General features: G+C 42.5%; 1 protein-coding gene across 1 annotated transcript in view; it reads left to right on the forward strand.

Moving 5' to 3' along the window:
* The window catches only part of LOC126413214 (myrosinase 1-like), a 100,005-nt gene extending 77,862 nt beyond the window's left edge, over positions 1-22,143 (forward strand). The window contains exons 8-11 of the mRNA XM_050083111.1: positions 5,723-5,874; positions 13,962-14,099; positions 20,812-20,918; positions 22,005-22,143. Coding sequence (XP_049939068.1) covers positions 5,723-5,874; positions 13,962-14,099; positions 20,812-20,918; positions 22,005-22,143 — 536 coding nt within the window. The remainder of the gene's footprint in view (positions 1-5,722; positions 5,875-13,961; positions 14,100-20,811; positions 20,919-22,004) is intronic.
* The last annotated feature ends 1,496 nt before the right edge of the window (positions 22,144-23,639 follow it).

Consider the following 23,639-nt stretch of genomic DNA (forward strand, 5'->3'; position numbering starts at 1 on the left):
GACGCACACCGTTCCCAAGACTGTTTTTGCAGGTAATGGAAACAGGAAAAATGGTATGGTATTTATTGATTTGCGATGTGTTGGGCTCTGTGGTAAACTGTAGAGGAGCAATTCCTGTGCTGTAGGAAAATGGTGTTTGGCTTTTCCACCTGAGCGTTGTAGGTCGATGGGCTGAGTGGGACTACAGGAATCCGTTGGTAATGGTGGATGTGTTGGTCAGGAATCTTCGTCTATCATTCAAATATGGAATACATAGTTCAGGAGTGGAATACTCAATGCCATGCACGACCTCAATGAGCCCGTCCAACGAATGCCAGAGGAGACAAACTTACAGGGTTATTAATATATAACTCCGTTATTTCAGAAGACGACTGTGTGAAAAACTACATATGTGAGTGAATAGAGCGTCTTTCCAAGTTCGTAATTCACATTACAGGTGCTGATGTGAGCACCACTTGTGACGAGGAAGAGCACGAGGTTGCAACTCATTGGAGTGTCTGCTGTCTGGGATTGGCAATGGCAGCAGACCGTTTTGGAAGTTTGTTCATTGGATTGCCTATCTACAGGCGCGAACTAATTTAACGCCACATTACAGAGTGGATGACCGGTTTACAGGATCCCACATGGTGCGTTCTGCAGCTACATCATCACAGTTGATACGAACAGAAATTTGGAGAGCTGCAGTATCTTCTGATTCGTGCCTTTTTTTAAAAAATGTATTGTAGTTTTCAGTGTCAGTGTATTATTTCAAAACCGCTTTCAAGCCTTTTGAATGAACAACATTCTGGCTTTGCTACACATTACTACAGAATAAAACTATTGTAGCTTGCCTTGTCAGATGGAGTGCTAAAGACGACATGTTAAAGTACTCCAGAATACTCTTCATATCTCTGATACGATCAATAAACAGAAGTACCATTATGTCTACCTTTTACAGGGTGTTTCAAAAATGACCAGTATATTTGAAACGGCAATAAAAACTAAACGAGCAGCGATAGAAATAAACCGTTTGTTGCAATATGCTTGGGACAACAGTACATTTTCAGGCAGACAAACTTTCGAAATTACAATAGTTACAATTTTCAACAACAGATGGCGCTGCGGTCTGGGAAACTCTATAGTACGATATTTTCCACATATCCACCATGCGTAGCAATAATATGGCGTAGTCTCGGAATGAAATTACCCGAAACCTTTGACAATGTGTCTGGCGGAATAGATGCAGATGAGATGTACTGATTCAGCTGTTCAATTGTTTCTGGATTCTGGCGGTACACCTGGTCTTTCAAGTGTCCCCACAGAAAGAAGTCACAGGGGTTCATGTCTGGCGAATAGGGAGGCCAATCCACGCCGCCTCCTGTATGTTTCGGATAGCCCAAAGCAATCACACGATCATCGAAATATTAATTCAGGAAATTAAAGACGTCGGCCGTGCGATGTGGCCGGGCACCATCTTGCATAAACCACGAGGTGTTCGCAGTGTCGTCTAAGGCAGTTTGTACCGCCACAAATTCACGAAGAATGTCCAGATAGCGTGATGCAGTAATCGTTTCGGATCTGAAAAATGGGCCAATGATTCCTTTGGAAGAAATGGCGGCCGAGACCAGTACTTTTTGAGAATGCAGAGACGATGGGACTGCAACATGGGGCTTTTCGGTTCCCCATATGCGCCAGTTCTGTTTATTGACGAAGCCATCCAGGTAAAAATAAGCTTCGTCAGTAAACCAAATGCTGCCCACATGCATATCGCCGTCATCAATCCTGTGCACTATATCGTTAGCGAATGTCTCTCGTGCAGCAATGGTAGCGGCGCTGAGGGGTTGCCGCATTTGAATTTTGTATGGATAGAGGTGTAAACTCTGGCGCATGAGACGATACGTGGACGTTGGCGTCACTTGGACCGCAGCTGCAACACGGCGAACAGAAACCCGAGGCCGCTGTCGGATCACCTGCTGCACTAGCTGCGCGTTGCCCTCTGTGGTTGCCATACGCGGTCGCCCTACCTTTCCAGCACGTTCATCCGTCACGTTCCCAGTCTGTTGAAATTTTTGAAACAGATCCTTTATTGTATCGCTTTTCGGTCCTTTGGTTACATTAAACCTCCGTTGAAAACTTCGTCTTGTTGCAACAACACTGTGTTCTAGGCGGTGGAATTCCAACACCAGAAAAATCCTCTGTTCTAAGGAATAAACCATGTTGTCCACAGCACACTTGCACGTTGTGAATAGCACACGCTTACAGCCGAAAGACGACGTACAGAATGGCGCACCCACAGACTGCGTTGTCTTCTATATCTTTCACATCACTTGCAGCGCCATCTGTTGTTGAAAATTGTAACTACTGTAATTTCGAAAGTTTGTCCGCCTGAAAATGTACTGTTGTCCCAAGCATATTGCAACAAACGGTGTATTTCTATCGCCGCTCGTTTAGTTTTTATTGCCGTTTCAAATACACCGGTCATTTTTGAAACACCCTGTAGCAGCACACTTGAAGTATAGTGTAGTATTGCGAAACCTCATAGACCTGTAAAAATGTCTCATCCATGGCAGTGATACAATAGAGACGACTTTCATTAGTGGAAATGGTAGTTATTACTTGTTCGAATCACTTGCTTCAAATACAACACAAATACTCAATTTATTGCAGAGCGCCACACAACATTACGTCCCACTTTCTCTCCCAGCAGGCTACTCTTCACAGTATTTTCTGTCTGCGGTGTACCTCTTCAGAAACCCTGGAGATTCCTATTAATAGCCCTGTATTGTTCACCGGGCCACGACATATTGTAAAAAAAAACGTCAAGTATGTTGATTCATTAAATGAGCTTGTATGGAGGTAGCCAGGTATGCAGGCACACAATGCGGCACGGCCGGTGCACCATAGTTGCGATATAGAGGGCGATACAGCAGCAGGGAGGGACGTGCCGGAAGTAGCCCGCCTACCGACAACACTGTACACAGGAGTGCGGCAACGGTCCGTGATTTGAGAACAGTCCCAGTTCTGGGCACAGCATCACGATGCATGTGTCCATGTATGAACTCTCCGGGAAAAGCGAACGTTGCCATATTGCATTCGACATTGTCATACAAGCGCAGCACCTGGTGTGATGGTACTGGATGACATTAGGTAGAAAATACTATCACCTAGTGAGCTGGACAGCAGCCGTTACTCTTCTAGCATGTTGATGGAGGTTGGCTGATGTCTATGTTCGATATCTTCGTCAATTTACACTTCCGGCCATTAAAATTGCTACACCAAGAAGATATGCAGATGATAAACGGGTATTCGTTGGACAAATATATTATACTAGAACTGACATGTGATTACATTTTCACGCAATTTGGGTGCGTAGATCCCGAGAAATCAGTACCCAGAATAACCACCTCTGGCCATAATAACGGCCTTGATACGCCTGGGCATTGAGTCAAACAAAGCTTGGATGGCGTGTGCAGGTACAGCTGCCCATGCAGCTTCAACACGTATTGTGACGAGCCAGTTGCTCTGCCACCATTGACCAGACATTTCAATTGGTGAGAGATCTGGAGAATGTGCTGGCCAGGGTAGCACTCGAACATTTTCTGTATCCAGAAAGGCCCGTACAGGACCTACAACATGCGGTAGTGCATTATCCTGCTGAAATGAAGGATTTCGCAGGGATCGAATGAAGGGTAGAGCCACAGTTCGTAACACATGTGAAATGTAACGTCCACTGTTCAAAGTGCCGTCAATGCGAACAAGAGGTGACCGAGACGTGTAACCAATGGCACCCCATACCATCACGCAGGGTGATACGCCAGTATGGCGATGACGAATACACGCTTCCAGTCTGCGTTCACCACGATGTCGTCAAAAACGGATGCGACCATCATGATGCTGCAAACAGAACCTGGATTCATCCGAAAAAATGACGTTTTTGGCTGTTGTCTTGCAAACGTCCCCATCTGTTGACTCAGGGATCGAGACGTGGCTGCACGATCCGTTACAGCCATGCGGATAAGATGCCTGTCATCTCGATTGTTAGTGATACGAGGCCTTTGGGATCCGGCACGGCGTTCTGTATTGCCCTCCTGAAGCCACCGATTCCATATCCTGCTAACAGTCATTGGATCTCGACCAACGTGAGCAGCAATGTCGCGATACGATAAACTGCAATCGCAATAGGCTACAATCCGACCTTTATCATGTCGGAAACGTGATGTGACACATTTCTCCTCCTTACAGGAGGCATCACAACAACGTTTCACCAGGCAACGCCGGTCAGCTGCTGTTTGTTTATGAGAAAGCGGTTGGAAACTTTCCTCATGTCAGCACATTGTAGGTGTCGACACCGGAGCCAGCCTTGTGTGAATGCTCTGAAAAGCTAATCATTTGCATATCACAGCATCTTCTTCCTGTCGGTTAAATTTCGCGTCTGTACCACGTCATCTTTATGGTGTAGCAACTTTAATGGCCATTAGTGTCTATTTCAGCAAGATAACGCTAAATCGCATGTTGCTTGTGTTCGTTCTGACTCACCTGGCAATAGACGTGTTCGATTGTTGACCCGGCCAACACGTTCTCCAGATCTCTTGGTCATGGAAAACGTGTGGCCATGGGTTGCAGAGAGACTGTCGCTCCATCATGCGCAAGCACCAGTCTGGCACTGAGTTAAAGAAGCATGGAATGTCGTTCCTCTACCTGCTGTCGAAGATCGATCCCAGCCTCGCTAGAGTTGTTGTTGCTACTAAAGCTGGGAGTCGCGTATACACTCATATATTCTTGGAACTACACTGCATATGTACCACAAGTAATATTTCTTGAATTCTTCCTGGTGTTGCAATGGTAATGGCAAACTGATTACTTCTCTCACACGAACCCAGTGTTATCAGAGATTAAATGATAAACGGTCACAATAGTCGCATATTGGTCATTGAGAATGCGTAGGATCCTGTCGTGAGGAGCCACCAAAAGAGATTAGCTGCGAAATGGTGGCGGGCGTAGTGAGCGACTGGCTAATTGGTCCGTAGCTGCTTCCCCTCCGTTTGATTCGATCACTGCCTTGTGCTTTTACAGATGTATTTCTCACACTGTCTTAATATATACCATGTCACCTTCGAGCATATCTCATACCGACATAATGGATCTACAGCTAACTATGCACTTCGAGCTCGTGAAGGCTTGCTTCAGTCGTTCACTAAAACGTGGATGCAAAGGGGCCAAGTAGGTCGTCCCATCTCGCTCTAGTTGACTTCGTCCTCTGGGGTCAAGTGGAAAACCTGGCTTTCTTGGAAAGTGAAGAGGATCCCCTCGTAATAATGCGCCTGTCTGTGTCATTGCACGAACGATACCAGAGGTGATGGGTCAGGTACGGCTGAACTTCGTGCGCTAGTGTGATGACGCTGGTGGACACCTCTTTGAACATTTATTGTAAATGTAGCCTTTGTGTAGGTAAAAAAAAGTCATTACAAAAGTATTTCCGCTTCGATGCTTACAGTCGTAAAAAAGGCGCAACTTTTATATTTTGAATTTTCGCATGTACCTTTCGCATCAGTATTTTCTAGACCAGCATTCCCTGTTTCCGAGTGACACATCGTCCTCCAGTATCATCGCTAACATTTTTATCATAATCATCCAAACTATTCGTTTATAATAAATCGCTATTAAGATGTTGTGTGGCGCTAAAGACAGTCATCAAGTTCCAAGTGACTCAAACGTTTTTCAGCTTCTATTTCTGTATGTCCAGGAGCAGCAGACTTCTTTGCCCTGAACCATTTCACGACGCAACTGGCATCGAACGGTCAGCAAGCTTACTTCCACCCGTCGCACGACTGGGACACGGGCGCCATCTTGTCTTTTGACGACAGTTGGGCGGCCACAGCCGACGACAACATAAAGGTTTGTCTTCGCAATATACATTTATTAGTTTTGGTTTACAGATCCATAGCGAAAAGCACTTTTCGTTTACCAGTAACCAATGCGTAAACTACAGGAAACTTTGTTCACGTAACAGCTGAGCTCAGCTGTCAGCTGGTGGGTGCCGCAGCAGCAGCCTGCGTCGTGGTTCTACGATCACGCCGAGGCAGTTGACGCCCCACGCGGTGCTTTCATCCCAGTTCCGATCGTTTCTTTTGAGTGGCAACAGATACGTGCTCCGTTACAGGATGATCTCAAAGAAGTTGTTCGCCTTTGCTTCTAAATTTTATGTTTCCCGGTTTGAAAAGTCCAAGAAAGCACCACAAAGACCGAAGTACCAACCCTCCACTAGTTTTTCTTTTTAACATTTATCTCTATAGATAAAAGGAAATATCTTGACTGACTCGCTGACTCATAATCATCCATCCCAAACCGCTAAGGATAGAAACTTGAAACTTGTACAGGATGTTTGCCTTATACTGCAGACATCGTCTAAGAAGGTGATTTTCGAAATTCCACGTCTAAGGGGGTGAAATAGGGATGAAATGCTTATGGAAATATGCCGTTATTAAGGCATTTTTGAAGCTAGAACTATGATAATTGCTATTTGGCTTCTCGGTCAGAAATAAAGAAATACATCTTCAGCATTTTTATGGCAGTTCGATCACTAACGGTGTAAAGCAGTGAGTGAATGTCGTTTTTCGCGCATTATTAAAGTACTAAATTATTAAAATTATTAAAGCACTACTAAAAGATTTTTACATCTATGAAAATTTGTATTTCACTTCCGGGTTAGAAATAAAAAAAATACGTGTTTCAGTGTTTTGGAAATTCAGCAGCTAAGGGTGTGACAGCTGTGGATGAAAGACTTTATGAAAATATTTCATTACAAAAGAATTTTTAAAGATAGATCTGTGAAAATTTGTACTTGGCTTCTCGGTTGGAAAGAAAGAAATGTACATTTCACTGTTCTTGGGAACTCAACCTTTAAGGGGGATGTAATAGATTCTGACTGATTCACTAACCCATCATCGTCCAGCCCAGAACACGAAGGAAACAAACATAAAATTTCGAAAGGGTGTTGATGTTAGACTGTAGGTATTATTTAATAAGGGATTGTTGTAAACTCCAGCCGTAAGGGGGTGAAGTACGGAATGAAAGGATTTTTGAAATAACGCTCGAAGGCAATAAAATTACACACCACGAAGGAATTATCTGAATGGGACGAAAATCGGTATATGTTATGTACATGAACAGACAAACAAAAGATTACACTTTCAAAAAATTAGATAATTTATTCATGAGAAAGGGCTTCATAAATTGGGCAAGTCAATAACGCATTGGTTCACCTCTGCTACTTTTGCAAGCAGTTATTCTCTTTGCCATTGTCTGATAGCGTTTTTGGATGTCCTCCTAAGGGATATCGTGCCAAAGTGTGTCCAAGTGATGTTAAATGTAAGTAACACTTCTCCTTCTACGTTCTTTTCGTCGGTTACTGGGAAGGTGGGATACATCCACTATTGTTTGTACCTTTTCCACACTTCCTTAGATAATAAACTAATTTGACTACTAGTGTCTAACAAAAACTCAAACTCCAATCCGTCCACATGAAAAGAAAGCACTCCGTCTTCAGGGCACGAGTGGCCTACCGGGACCATCCGACCGCCGTGTCATCCTCCAGGAAGATGCGGATAGGAGGGGCGTGGGATCAGCACACCGCTCTCCCGGTCGTTATGATGGTATTCTTGACAGAAGCCGCTACTATTCGGTCGTGTAGCTCCTCAATTGGCATCACGAGGCTGAGTGCACGCCGAAAAATGGCAACAGCGCATGGCGGCCTGGATGGTCACCCATCCAAGTGCCGACCACGCCCGACAGCGCTTAATTTCGGTGATCTCACGGGAGCCGCAAATGTTCCTCACTCATTGCTTGCCTGTCTCGGTACCTTAAAAAAGCATTCTTATATTCTTGAGTATTGTCACGAGAACCACCATGCATAGGAATGGGCTAATTATCCTCGGATACCTCCTGTATAACTACTCCATTATGCTTATGGCTTGCTCTACCATTACTAACGTGTTCCAGATTATTGCTATTCTTATTATTATTATCAGTACTATTCACAGTTACAGTTCTCTGTTCACAATTTTGATTTTTCGGTGGACCAGTTCTACGCCCGTTCAAGTCACTTCCATTGCACGGATTCCTCTTATCTCTATTCCTATTTCTCTAGTTAACGTAATTCTTATTACAACTACGTGAACCATTATTATTATTACGCCACCTATTATCTCTGAACGTATTTCTAGTTCGTTCTTGGCCTTGCAGACTTCGTCTTACATCTACCCATATAGCAACTCATGTATCATTCTTTTCCCTTGACTAATATAAATAATTCCAATTGGTCCAATAATTCTAACAAGGATTGCGGTTGAGCCCAACGCTTACCTACCAACCGTCCTCTTACTTTATCTGGTAAACGTGTAATCAGTATTTCGATTAAGTGCATCTCATTTACTGGTTCGTCTAAATAACGACCGGTTCAAGTAATGTTCGGCGAAGTTGCGGTATCCGCCTCAACTACCAGTATAATGCTGTTGTCCAAACAGTTCTAATCTATACTTCCTCTGAGCATTATCTCACCAATATTTAGATTTAAAAGCTCACCAAAATTCCTACACAGTGTTAAAACGACTTAAATTCAGCATAGCCCAATGTAAGGCACCTTCTTCTAGATGGCTTACCATAAAACGAATGCTTCTTTTACTGTCCCAGGAAGCAGGCAAGGCTCCCTGAAATAAATTTATAAAGATTACTGGATGCACTCATCCTCTTGGGTTAAACTTAGGAAAGTTGCTACTGCCACTTTTAATACCAAGACGTGAGTATTCCACCAAATCACTATGAGTAGTTTCTGTTCTACAGGCATGTCCAATGATAATCTGTGAGTTTAACAACTCAGGAACCGCACTACTATCTTGTGAACGATTGGCTTCACGACTACATGGCGTCTAAGTTACATCCACCTGACTACAACCAGGTTCACACATAGATCAATTCTTCTATCAGTAACACTAACTTCTGATACAGAAGCTGATGTTGGCTTTAACGTCTTTACAACCCAAGTCTGTATCTTACTGATTTTGTAATCAACAGACTTGCTTAAACCTTTTAGATCCTCCTTTAACTCTTTCTGAAGTTTGTTATGGTCTCCAGCCATTTGATCAGATATATTTTTTACCAATAATTCAGTCAACATTTCCTGAGCCTCTTTCAACTTTTCTATTTCCTCAGGAAGTGCCGATAACTCCTGATAGTTTTGCTTCAAATTTAATACTTCATTCCTGAATTCTTCGTGCCCAACTTTAACTTACTTTTCAAATCCACTAACCTTTTATTTGTAGTATCCTTAAGCTCCTTCAAGTCATTGTTTGTATTCCCCTGGCCATTCTTAAGCCCTTTCAGATCTTCCCCAAACTTTCTTTAGCTGGCTAAAAGTTGCTCCAGATAGCCCTTTAAGTTTTCATCCATTTTGTTATTACTTTAAAAACCAACATGTGACAACAATTATCCTTCAAAGAAACTCAACACTCCCTACACCACGGTTTTCCCTGCTAACAAGACGTCCAACAAACCCTTCTAGTTCATACGAACACACAACACACGAACCAAGTTCAATAAAAGTAAACGGTTAGTAAAAAAATACGAAATTTTAAGATTTACTTCCTCCTCCAGCTCTATGCTGCGCTTGTATCGACGTCTAGGCTGAAGCAAGGGCTGGGCAGCAGTGTAGGCTCGGCTGCAGTGATGATACTGCTACTGCGATGTCTCAGCTGAAGCGATGTCTCGGCTGAAGCGATGTCTCGGCTGAAGAGATGGTTCAGCTGAAGAGAGGTCTGGACTGTGGCGATAGTTCAGCAGCAATGACGATGGGGTTGGATTTCCACTCAGCTCAGCTTAATCTGGTCAGCGAATCTGTACAGAACTTAATCCGTCTCCTAGCAACAGAATCCCGTCAGAGTATCCTCCAATAATGTCAAGACGTGCGACAGACTTCTGTCTACCAGCACACTTCTTGCTATTCAGGATGATCTCAGATTAGGCAAATCCTGAGCCAAGGGTCACCACAGACTGTAAAGCGCCCACTGGCGAGACTCAAAACGACAAGGGATCGTACTGTACCAACGTCGCGATGTAGCTTCCTGCCACACAAAATCTCTTGAGCGAACCAATCGACCACTACAGCAAGAATCAGGTACAGTTTTTGTATTGACAGTCGATGTTGTGACTGTGGATCGCTATCCGATCACAGAAGATTCTAGTAGTGGCCGAGCGCCTGGCAAACACTTGAAGCCTAGCTTGTACAGTAGTTGAACTCTTAGACAACAATTTGAGGACAAATCAACCATTTGGTGATCAGCAACTGCAACGATAATAAACACTGACGAGACAGCAGACTCAAATGCTAGATAATAACAAACAGCAGTTTCAATACACGCAAAAATCGAGGTCGTACAGCAATGCTACTGCATCACAAATAGATTCACCGAAATATCCAAATGATACCGACAAGCGCTATCTATCAGCAATGACGAGACTAGCAGAATACAGCGACAACACGTTATCTCCCTGTCGTCCAAAACAAGACACCAAAATTATTTCAATACGATACCTGTTTATATTATGCCCAGCTAAATCGTAAATCCAGCTCGCAATTGTTCTCATAAGCAACGACTTCCTTCCAACGCAGAACAATCTATTTGGGACCACCTCGTAACCTTTTAACAACTTTTAACGTTCATCTCAAATATGAAGTGAGTGGAACGATCGATTCATATTAAACTCGTATTTGGACAACGTTTATATGGGAATGAAGATAACTGAAGTGATAATTCTGTTTCTTTCTGTGTAGTCTAATGTTGATACTTAAATAATGATGCGTAATGTATTCCACAGATTAACAGCTACACATTTGTGAGTATGATCGCAAACTTCTCGTAACTACTACAAATAATTTCAGTTCTGATTATCAGTCACTTGGGAATTTTTCTTATGTAAATGTAGTCTTGTTAGCTTTTATCAGTATCGGACTCTTGTGTAGTCTGCGTGGACCAACGCAGTTCAGTGATTTTCACTGAAACCAAAACTTCCTAATACCAATTCGGAGTATGTTACGCAAGAAGCTAGTAATATCTCTGAAACTTAACTCTTTGCTTTCGTCGTTTTGTAAGAGTTTTTATAGATTCACCTTTACGTAATAATACTGTTTTCAGAGATTATTCATCACTCAGTTTCAACCAAAATAAGTTTCCCTTGTTCTCTGAAATTAAATATCCTTCAAACACGTCACTTTTAAGGTGACACTTGAACTTGCAATCTTGCAATTACAACACAATGAATTACATGCAACAGCTACCAAGTAACCACACGCAAAGGTTTATTTTGATCCAAGAAAACTCGTCTTACTTTGGGCTAGGATCTCAACACAAGTTCAGATCTCGTAAGTGATCGAGTGCCAGCAAAGACTACCCCCCCCCCCCCTTCCACAGAAACGGAAATTCAAGAACAAATAAAAATATAAACAAAAAAATCTATGCGCCATCGCCTCTTTTGTCTTAAGCTTAATTAACAAGTCAAACAAAACTGAGCCTCTTCAGGCGTTAGCACAACGCGACCCGCTAAAGTTCCCTAAATTAAATCAGGCCACTCGTCACTTCCACTAACCAAGTTTTTGCATATTTACGTGTTGCTCGTAAATGGTTCCTTTCTATTCCCGTCGGTTAACAACTCAACAATATCCAGGTGAAACTGTTCGAATGTACACGAGCCAATTCTAGATCCGCTGTACGATCGTGGCATCCAAATAACAACAGGGAAAAATGTGTTCGAGGCTTTGTCTTCTTGATACACATCAGTTACTACCAAACCACTCCCTAAAGCAGCTATCAACCCAGTTACCTCCGGGCAAGACGCAACCACTAATCATACAACACGGACAGGATATCTGGTTCTACCGATTCAATAAAAATCATCAAATGCAAATATCTCTCTATAACACGGCTTACGCTGTAACTATCACAGAAAAATAACCACTCTTTTCTCCCGAATTGTCCACAGGACGACAACCAATCGACCGCGCAAAAACACAATTTCGCAAACCAGTGTCTAATCTGCGACTACTTCAAAATTCCGGAAGCTACATATGTTCTGTAGCTCGGCCTTGGGAGGAAAACTACAGTCGCAGCTACGTCTATCAACAGGAACATAAATGACAAAGTTGCCACACTGTCTCCGTAAACTGCACAAAATTCTACACTGACTTCACCAGCCAAACTCCTTTACCTCTCCCAAATCTTAAACAGCAATTGCGGTGCCTCTACTGTATACAACACGCAGTGGGCCGGTACTACATCCGATCTAGACATACCCCGAGATTAACTTTATCGGTAAGAGGTCTACTGGGGAACTAACTATTTTCTGATGTCATACAATGGGTACCATTTACATGAACAAACACGCAACGCCACACCAAATTTTGACTGTTAAATTATTTATTATTCCTTTTGGCCGACGGCTAACGTAGATAGCGGCCGGCTGCGTCGCGTCACTGATGCAGCATCTCTGTAATCAGCGATGGCGAGTTGTTACATCGCTGAAGCGCACACCTTCACCACCTGTTTTCTCTGCGACACGCTCGGGTCATCTAGAACATGTTTTATCGCCTTTTAATACTCATACATATATGATTATTGCATTCACCAGGTGTTATTGCCCATTTGCCGGATCGGATGATCAGCAATTGCAATGGCGTACGAAATCCGTGCTTTTGACTCAGCACAATGTATTTTAGAATTATTAATTTTCGGCTGGTGACGGACAAATACAAGGGAAATGGATTAAAAAGACACAGATCACTTTTGTTTTCATGAAAAGTCCTGAAATCCATCACCTTGAATGTCTCTAATTTTTTTCTCACGCTGGTGCTCTCCATCGTATTAGTTACAAAGGTGACGTAAACTAAACCCCGTCCGAACAGGCCTTGGAAGGCCCAACGGTACCGACCGGCCGCCATGTCATCCTCAATCCATAATCGTCATTGGGTGCTGATATGGAGGGGCATGTGGTCAGCACACCGCTATCCCGGCCGTATGTCAGTTTCCGTGACCGGAGCCGCTACTTCTCAATCAAGTGGCTCCTCAGCTTTCGCCACAGGGGCTGAGTGCACCCTGCTTGCCATCAGTGCTCGGCAGACCGAATGGTCACCCATCCAAGTGCTAGCCCAGCCCAACAAAGCTTAACTTCGGTGATGCGACTGGAACCGGTGTTAGCACCGCCGTAAGGCGTTGGCACAGAGGTGACTTGCCCAACTGAAACTCGTTTTACCCTCTTTAAGGCATCCATACAATTCCCTGTTGCATCATAGCTAGTTGTCGTGTAAACAGAAGGTATATTGTAGTAATATTGGCTTCTCTAATATCCTCACCGGCCTCTCTTCCATGGAACAAAATATTCCCATTGATATTGGTTACATCCGATTCCCACACCACCAATCACACATGTTTCTGATTCGAATAATTGAAATAATTTAAAAATACTTCTGTCCCTCAATTCTGATCGAGGTTTTCGGGAAATTTCTCTGAGTTGTCAAGTAAATACGGGAACTGCAAATCCTTTCCTAAATATTTCGAATTGCGATTCCGTCTGCTCCAGACCCAACCTGCTGGTATATTTGACTTAAATAAGTTTTCACTCCAATAGAGAGCTAAACTTTCAAGACTGGCAGTAGCACATTTCCTGAGCCAATAAAATCTTCTCGGCTTACAATCCGCGTCACTTTGAGTGAAACACTCGAGTTACAGCTGTCTCCGCCATCGTCATGAGGAGTAAAGCAGACACTGGTGACGATGGCGCAAACACCCGAATAAAGCTCGTGGTTTTTAATCGAAGTGGCGCTGGTTGTGAGCCGAGAGGACCTTTCGATCAGGTGCGCCACCACGGAACGCTCCGAGGACACAGGTTTTCTTGACATTGATATTTGGATTACGCTTTTCGTATTTTTTATGTTTCAGGTCGTTCCGTGGGGCTTGCGCAGTCTGCTGAACTGGATCAACAACGAATACGACGTCAGAGGAGGGATCTTTGTAACAGGGAACGGTTTTCCAGACGCAGGAGAGCTAGAGGACAGTGGTCGGCAGGAGTACTACAGGGTAAGCGTGAAGGAGAAAAATACCATTGTCAGTGCCGCGGGTGAGTAGAGAGCTTGTGCGCTGAGACACTTCATTCGCTGTGACAACGCAGTGTTCACTGGTAAAGAGGAAACGTAAAGTGATTTCTGTATTCTAAATTCAGATTTAACGTTAACATGTGCAATGGCATTCATTGTGAAAAGGTAGGTGCTTAAGAGCTTATCAATCTCGTATATTAAAGATAACGGTAAGGGTGTTTTCTGTTTTCTCATTATTTAAGGAAGTTTACGGATACCTCAGTATAGGGAGTGAAAAGAAGGTTGTCATTAGACGGACGGTCAATTCCACAGGAGAAACATGAAATCTATATGTGGAGCTATGCAGATATACAGCTGAAATTATTTAATGAAGTGACATTAATCGTAAATCAAGAGCAACAGATATGAGAATGAATCTAGCTCGTTCAGTATAACAGTAGATTAAAGTAACATGCTCTCCACATCATCTGGTATGTGCCCACCTGCGTGCGTCATTTAACAATGTTACAACGATTAGGCTGGTGTAGCTCTGGCTGTTCTATTATATATAGTCCAGCAACGGGGTTATCAACAGTATTCGCGGTGTCAGTTCATGAATTTAGACTCTGCCAAACAGTCTATGAATCATGAATCTAGCATCCTAGTACGTATTTGTGTCTTAGTTAATGAAAAGTTTCATTTCCAGAACGAATTGTTCCAGAACGTTTGTGAAGTTTAGATATGAGATACTGCGTATATAAAGCTGTGACGACGGGTCTTGAGTCGTGCTAGGGCAGCTCAGTCAGTGCCCGGAGAAGGCAAAACTGTCGGGTTCGGTTCCCAGTTCGACACATAGTTTTAATCTGCCAGAAGCTTCGAAATTGTCGTTATTTATACGAGTTCACTCGAAAGGAACTACGATACTGACTTATGCATAAGACACAAAAGATGACTTCCACACTTGATAATGTTACAAACTTTCAGGGATGATGGGTAAAAATTGCAATTTGAGGTAAGGGACCCTGGTCTGGAAATCATCGAGTGAAAAGTTATTAGCGAAAATCATTCTGATACCTCTGTAATTGGTACCGGCAATGTTGCCGTTACGATTGTAGTGTAGAGGTAGTGTAGAGGTGGTGGTATGGACCAAAACAAGAAAAAAAAGTCTACATCTACATTTATACTCCGCAAGCCACCCAACGGTGTGTGGCGGAGGGCACTTTACGTGCCACTCTCATTACCTCCCTTTCCTGTTCCAGTCGCGTATGGTTTACGAGAAGAACGACTGCAGGTAAGCCTCCGTGCGCGCTCGAATCTATCTGATTTTACATTCGTGATCTCCTTGGGAGGTATAAGTAGGGGGAAGCAATATATTCGATACCTCATCCAGAAATGCACCCTCTCGAAATCTGGATAGTGAGCTACACCGCGATGCAGAGCGCCTTTCGTGCAGAGTCTGCCACTTGAGTCTGCTAAACATCTCCGTAACGCTATCACGCTTACCAAATAACCCTGTGACGAAACGCGCCGCTCTTCTTTGGATCTTCTCTATCTCCTCTGTCAACACGACCTAGTACGGATTCCACATTGATGAGCAGTACTCAAGTGTAGGTCGAACGAGTGTTTTGTAAGCCGCCTCCTTTGTTGATGGACTACATTTTCTAAGGACTCTCCCAATGAATCTCAACCTGGCACCCGCCTTACCAACATTTAATTTTATATGATCATTCCACTTCAAATCGTTCCGTACGCATACTCCCAGATATTTTACAGAAGTAACTGCTACCAGTGTTTGTTCTGCTATCTTATAATCATACAATAAAGGATCCTTCTTTCTATGTATTCGCAATACATTATATTTGTCTATGTTAAGGGTCAGTTGCCACTCCCTGCACCAAGTGCCTATCCGCTGCAGATCTTCCTGCAGGCCGGCCGGAGTGGCCGAGCGGTTCTAGGCGTTACAGTCTGGTACCGCGCGACCGCTACGGTCGCAGGTTCGAATCCTGCCTCGGGCATGGATATGTGTGATGTCCTTAGGTTAGTTAGGTTTAAGTAGTTCTAAGTTCTAGGGGACTGATGACCTCAGAAGTTACGTCCCATAGTGCTCAGAGCCATTTGAACCATCTTCCTGCATTTCGCTGCAATTTTCTAATGCTTCTCTGTATACTACAGCGTCACCCGCGAAAAGCCGCATGGAACTTCCGACACTATCTACTAGGTCATTTATATATATTGTGAAAAGCAATGGTCCCATAATACTACCCTGTGGCACGCCAGATGTTACTTTAACGTCTGCAGACGTCTGTCCATTAAGAACAACATGCTGTGTGAACATGGGGTCTAAAATGTATACCTCAAGAGCTGTGGGCACTTCTTCAGTAGAATAGATGCGCTGTATAGCAGATGCTCATGGCCCTTGTGGTATGCTCTTTAGAGCCCATATTGACTGAACATTTTTTTCCTTTCTGTGATTCATACTATAACCTCTGAAAGTTATCTACCCAGGAGGAACGATAAGTATTCGGGGATATGACAGGAACGACCGAAGCAAAATATGGAGACCAAAGTGAGTGTAGTAGAAGAGACGTGTTTCGAAGTATCGAATGTGTCAAGTACTCATAGCTAATCACAGGTGTTGTCCTCAGTGGCATGGAGTAACGAAACGAAAAGGAAAGTTAGTTCAGTGTTTAACACCCCGTCGACAACGAGGATATTAGAAGCGGAGCGCAAGCTCGCATTAAGACAGGATCGGCAAGAAAAGTCCATGTACTTTCAAAGACAATTCATAAGCGATGCAGGTAAAACTTAAATCTGGATGGTCGGACCGAATTCTAAACAGTCTCCTGAAAGCGAGCGCAGTGTTAGAACCACTGCGCCGTCTCGCTCGGTATGAAAGGAAACCAGGATGAATCGCTGTTTCTAGGATTCCGATAAGATTTTTCACTCAGTGGTACATCGAGACGTCTTAAGGCAACTGAGACAGCTAACTACGTTTGCCTCAGCTTCTGTATCGTCTGCATTTACTTTGTCGTTGACGGGACATTAAACACTAGACTTCCCATTTTTTAACCAGGTTTGCGACTGGTTCTAAAATATCGTGCTGCGCGCAAGTCACTTCTTTACGCCAGATGGTGGGTTGCCCGCGGGCATTGGCGTAATGTTAGGTGTGGGCCTGCGGAGAGTGACAGGATCTTTGTTGTTTGTGTTATACAGGCTTGGCAAAATTAAACCGGCTCGGAAAATATTAATAAGACTGACTTCAAACTGATTCTTGTTAAAGAAAAGGAGAACTGCCCATAACCTAAAATACGGTGATTTCGATGCACCAATCGGTTTCTGTTACCTGTCACCGCATGCGCGTCACCCGTTTCCTGTGCACCAAGCATTTAACTGTATTACATTTGAGTGACATGCGGCATTATATATCAGAAACTCCCAACACATTTTGAAGAGCTGATGCACAATCTCAACACTGTTGTTTGATGCGCCGTGTCTGTCGTTCGTAACGTAAGAAGATACTTTGAACGAACTCTTAGAGCTAAGAGGTATGTCCAGGAACTGCTTAATCCATAAGTGAATTAACTGACAAAAGATGAGCGGCTGTGTGGATCTTTTAAGCAATACTTAACAACGACACACACCCCCTTGACAACCTCTTCACGAATGCGTGAGGTGTTCTGTGAGGAGAGGTCAGTCCGGGGCAGCGAAGTCTCCTGGCCACCCAGTTCGCCTGATCTCTCTTCTTGTGATTTTTACCTGTGAGCCAAATTGAAGGGTCGCGTTCAATACTCAGGCACTGTAAGAGCTGCGGCACAACACTAGAAACAATATTGCTGCTATACCATAGAGCTGCTAGGCATGTCACATAGTTCGATAAATCGAACACAGCGCTGCAGCGACGTAATTAAGCGCGGATATTGTTATACATGGTACATTAATATGAGCACACATCATTGTGTAGGTTGTTTTTCTCTGCATCGAACGGTCTTCCCACAAACACATCACAGACTTTACGACCTAATATTTTCTGCACGGTCGTAACTGCACCACTGAGTGGAATACGCCTGCCGATATAGACTAACTGTGTTGCGTCCACGCGTCCACACTATACCACTTGACCTGCTGCTTGAGGGAAAACAACCATTAATGGCTTGCTCTTGTCACACATACTTAGAGATACTAATAAATCTAAAAACAGACGACTTATTATAGTTATGATCATTTGACTGCAAAAATATCGTAGATACTGATGTAATGTTATTCAGTACGCCGTCCTCAGTATAGAAATGTCTTCACTTGTACCGTTTACACCCTGTATTTGGGCCATGTTGTTTTCTCCTTCCTGTAGAAGACTGGGTTACTAGATTTTTGTTAATTACAATTCAGGTCATTCGCAGATGATAAATTTATTTATGGAGACATTCTATCCCATAATAATTGAAGTAATGTCCCTCTAGATCAATCTGGTGGCAAAGATACCAACCTTATCGCAATGTAGAGAAATGCAAAATAGTGCACTTCGCAGAACGTAAAAAAGGAGTGGTATCCTTTGGCTGTCGGGTTAATGAGTTACACCTGTATAAAATCACATAGGTCAAGGCAGGAGCTGACAGAGAGTGCCGAATCAAGTTCAGGCATCTCACAGAAGAACAGACTGAGATTTGACTGGAACGTTGGCGGTCGGGCAATAACACGTTGTCCAAGAATATATGTAGTGCAACATGCTTAACGGGGAACAGATTGATGACAGAAGTCAGGCGGGAGTGGAAGACAGATGGATAAGGTGCAAGACTGGTTCGTTCAGTTGTAGGAGTAAAGTGGGAGATCATGCTGCACTGAACGAGAAACAAGATCAAGATCACGGAAGCAGAACGACGAGGAATGGGCGACTGAAGAGATATTAGGAGGGAAGAAAATGTACTGAACAAAGCCAAATAAATATTAAACAGGAGGTGGAACGCCAATAGAGGCGCAGTTGTGTTATGCAAAGCACATGGTAGGAATCGATTCGTTGGTGGGATACTGGGAAACTGCAATTTGTCTCTAACGGAAACTGCACACTGAACACTTGTATGGGACATACTAGATTACTGCTCAAGTACGTGGATCAAATGTCAGCTCAAACTATTAGGGGTCTTGGGGCCTATACAAAGAACCGTCAATCGGACTGTTACAAGCTAGTCTGAGTGGCGACAGAGCGGAACAGAAGTGCTGAAATATTTCAAGTTGCAGGCAGTCGAAGAGAGACGCGATACACACTTTAAGGACTTGCTCGTATAATATCAAACGACTGAAAGCAAATCTGTCTTTTTAACTAACTTTATGTGTAGATTTCAAAACTGTTTTTAGTTTTCTTCTATGACGTACAGTTTTTTCATAATGAAATGAAGTTTATTTTATTTTTGACTATATGAATTTTATTAGGGCAGCAAGCTGAACACATGAAAGTACCCTGGTTTTTATATGAATGTGATCACTGGAAAAATATAAAGTATTGGACTGCAAAGATTTGGCCAAATCGGAAACATTTTGTTCCTGGTGCTACAATCAGAAACCGCTAATAGGCCAAAAAAAAAAAAAAAAAATGCTTCCGCAAATGCATGTGAAATTGGATCTGATGAATCAGTTCGCAGAGGTTCTTCCATATGATAGACCCTGCTTTAAATAGCTTTCTATGAAATTTCCCCTCATTAGTCAAGAAAAACTGAAAGCTGTCCTTTTGGGGTTAGTCCTCAAAGCACAGATTGATGAAAGGCCTCAAATTTGAGAACATGATGAATATTACAGACAAAGGTGCAATGACGTCTATCAAGCCTGTTACAGAAAAATTTCTGGGGAATATAACATCCAGATCATAAGAAAAGTGCAAAAAAAAAAAGTTGGAAAATTTCATGTATTTGGATTGTAACATGAGCATAAAGGTCGACTTCTTGCACACACATACCGACTATTCTCCCTAAAATCTGGGAAATTATAGCGATAAGCAAGGAGACCGCTTCCGCCAGGGCGTTAAGAAGATGGAGAAGAGATACCAGGGAAGACGGTATAAAAGCATGGTGGCCAGTTATTGCTGGATGTTGTGAAGCAACAATAAAGATGAATGTTATGTGAGAAGATAAAATTAAAAAAAATTGAGAAAGTTTGAAGATTAAATGTAACAGAGTACCCGTTATGTTGTTAAGATAATTGTTAATGTAGTATTTTTAATGTGAGCCTGTAGACAGAAAACAATAGTTGTAAAAATGTATAACTGATTGCAATTTTAATATTTGTGTTTCTGTTACTTAAATCTAAAAATATGAGACATTATTTTGCGAAAGATCCTTACGTGACAGATCAAAATGAAAACTATTTTCTGAATTAGAACCAATTCTAGAATACCTATTTTTTAGAAATAATCTAAATAAATGTTAAAATTGCAGGACTATATATTTATTGAGTGCGGAGATATTGTAACCTAAACATTGGAGTGATAATGTGTATCTGTTCGCTCTTTATCTTGGTAAATTGTCGATGGTCAGATAGAAAACAATGACTTACACAAACAGTGACTGAACCGATTGCGACAAATATCAATTTCTTTTGGGGTGCCAGTCACACTCACACTCATCGCAGTTTGTATTTTGATAGTAGTAACGGTACATTTACAAATTTATTTAAATGGAATTCACTCACCGGCCATTACACGCTATGCTAACTACGAACACTTTGCGCAGGCTTACCTGGCGGAGATACTGAATGCCATTCATGAAGATGGTATCAACTTGATTGGTTACACAGGATGGAGCCTGCTTGACGGTTTCGAGTGGATTAGAGGATACACGTAAGTATAATAAATTATTACATTCTCTTCGTGTTATAGTCACTTCCTGAGTGGTGCTGTGAAAACTTTGGGTTTGCTGTTAACTACTGACAAATAAGTGAAAACCATAACAGAACAATCTGACAGAAATGGTAACTACACTTACTATCGGATCGAGGACACTGAAAAGGTGTTAGTTATGATCAAATTTTACCTGTGAAATACTACTTAGGAAATATGTATGACCGAGATAGAAACGAAACAATGCTAATTAGAATAACATATCTGAAAAGCTAGAACAAACATCAGAGTAAATTAAGATAAACGACATAATCAGATAATTTATAATGATAATTTGGTGGTGATAAGTAAATTAGCGAAAATAAGGGCCTTCTCGGCGAATTTCACTGATGATAATTTCTGACACTGATGATAGTTGCTCACTCTGACTATAATTTCACTACTTATCAGCCGACTCTTAAAGCAACAGTCCGATAAATTCCTTAATCGTTTTCTTCCAGCGAAATTTTTCATATCAATGCTGTTGCTCGCTTTACTGGTCCAGTTAATTTTACTGGTAAATGTGTGTGAAGCACGAAACGTTTCGTAAGGTACTGGAAGAAATGAGAAAGAAAGAAAGCATTAAAGACAGAAACATGTCTCAAATGAAAACATCAGGCATTAACAACATTCTAGAAATCGAATGATGCAATGTGGTTCGATGACTGTAGCCATTCGCCAATGTGTGTAAAATCTCCTAAATTAACATGAGCTTTTTGATTCTGCTGACAATGAACTATGAATTTCGAAACAGTTAACCGCAACTGTAGTGAAAGACTGTACCTCCTTTTCGCGCGGATGGTTACTCATATGGACAGCCGTAAAACGTTTTTTTGTAGAAACTGAAACAGGCCTTATTGAGTAGTGTCTTAGGAATCTACTGTGGTCTATACAACAACGCTACGCCTACGACGTGATCAACTAAAACTGAAACAGTTTTCTCGTCTGTGAAACTTTGGCAGTCTTCTGAAAGTGTTTCTTGTAGATATTTTGAACATAAATACGTTACGTAGTTTTTCATTTTTTTATTTTTGTTATTTTTTGCAGTGTGAAATATGGCTTTTATCAAGTGGACTTCAGTGATCAGAATAGGACCCGAACACCGAAGCCGTCAGCAACCATGTTTCAAGAGATCGTGGCGACACGACAGCTTCCTACCCGCGCTGCAAAGCCAGCCTTCACGTAGCGTCCTTTGTGGAAGACTTAGACCGTGGAGAACTTCTCACTTTGTCAACTGCGGATACTTCTGACGATATAGAGCAGCAGAAACTTAGAAGACTCTATGCTCTTTTATTTTTGTGTACTATATGCATTCCAAGAATGACTGTCCACTAATGCAAATAAAAATACAATGTTATAAATTCTCTGTTCTACTCCCCACACCTTTGAAATTTAATTACGATACTGTGTTTTAGTATGAAACTGGTTTCTGGTAAGGAAATAGAATCACGACATAAACTCTAATTTTGTGTCTGCTGTGTTGAACAGTTTTCAGTTACTTCAACACATACGTGGTGTGTAATTAAACAGCGATGCATAGCTCTTTAAAAAAATTACAATTATTGGGTTCTGTAGCTTCAGATCTTAAAGGGAACTTGAGACACTTGTTACATGATAGGTCATGAAATAAAAAGAAAGTGAGTGAGGCTAATATAACGTTAACCAGTTTCCAATTAATATTGCATCAACCAGAATGCACCACCACCGTGAGTACTATTCTTGGACGTGTAATGGCTTAGCTGCTGTTCTTAAACAGCTGTAAAGCTCTGTGACAGCTTTCTAACAAATGGAAGCTGCTTCGAATGAGTTTGCTAGGTAAATGACGTGTTACAGAGATAGGAGAGGTATCTGAAATACTATCCTCTCAAATGGATGCTCTCTGCCATGCAGGTAGTACAGAATTTATCACCACTCATCCACTTTACTGGTGGTCGGTCTGGGCGTCCTGTACAGGGAAGATGGGGACCAGGAATAGTTCAGGGTCTTACATGTATCCTCGTAATCAACAGGTTTGAGGCGCTGTATTCCACTGCCACAGATTTCACGTGTTGTGAAGCTTGGCGTGGCAAGTGTTAGGGGGAATGAAGAACAAAATGACAGTGGTATCTTCATCGTCAGCAATTGAGACTTATGGCGAATAAAGATACCGCTTACGGAAACGGCAGCAAGGAGTGGCAAGAATCCCTCTGTGTGTATGATTAGCTAGCTCATTACACATGTCAAAGAGGCTGTTACGTCAACCATTTAGGGAACAACTGCAGATTGTAGCACGTGCAGAAATAAACGATGCCTGTCGTCTGGAGTCCAAGATCGTATTTGATCAATTCCAACGACTGGCAGAGGTAGTTGAGAAGGCCAAACTTGATCATGGGTTTTCAACGAAGTTCACAGTTTTCAGCAGTGTCCCAAGAAGTGATCGAGGACCTCTGGTTTCTAGCCGGGCAGAAGGCCTAACCAAACATCGACAAGCTAGCCTGTTACTTACTGGACGTGCGCCATGGAATTGAGAACTGTAGCACCCTACTAAATGTTTGAGGTGTGCTACACGTCAGACGCTGCCACCTACGTGGTGATCTGTGTGTGGGGTTTACACAAGGTTTTTCACCCAATCCAGATAATGGTAAGTCGTCACTGGAAAACTAATCATCCAACAGTCAGTTTCGATATGCAGTTTTGTAAGTG

The sequence above is a fragment of the Schistocerca serialis genome, chromosome 7, assembly GCF_023864345.2.
Source record: "Schistocerca serialis cubense isolate TAMUIC-IGC-003099 chromosome 7, iqSchSeri2.2, whole genome shotgun sequence".
In the NCBI taxonomy this organism is placed as follows: Eukaryota; Metazoa; Arthropoda; class Insecta; order Orthoptera; family Acrididae; genus Schistocerca; species Schistocerca serialis.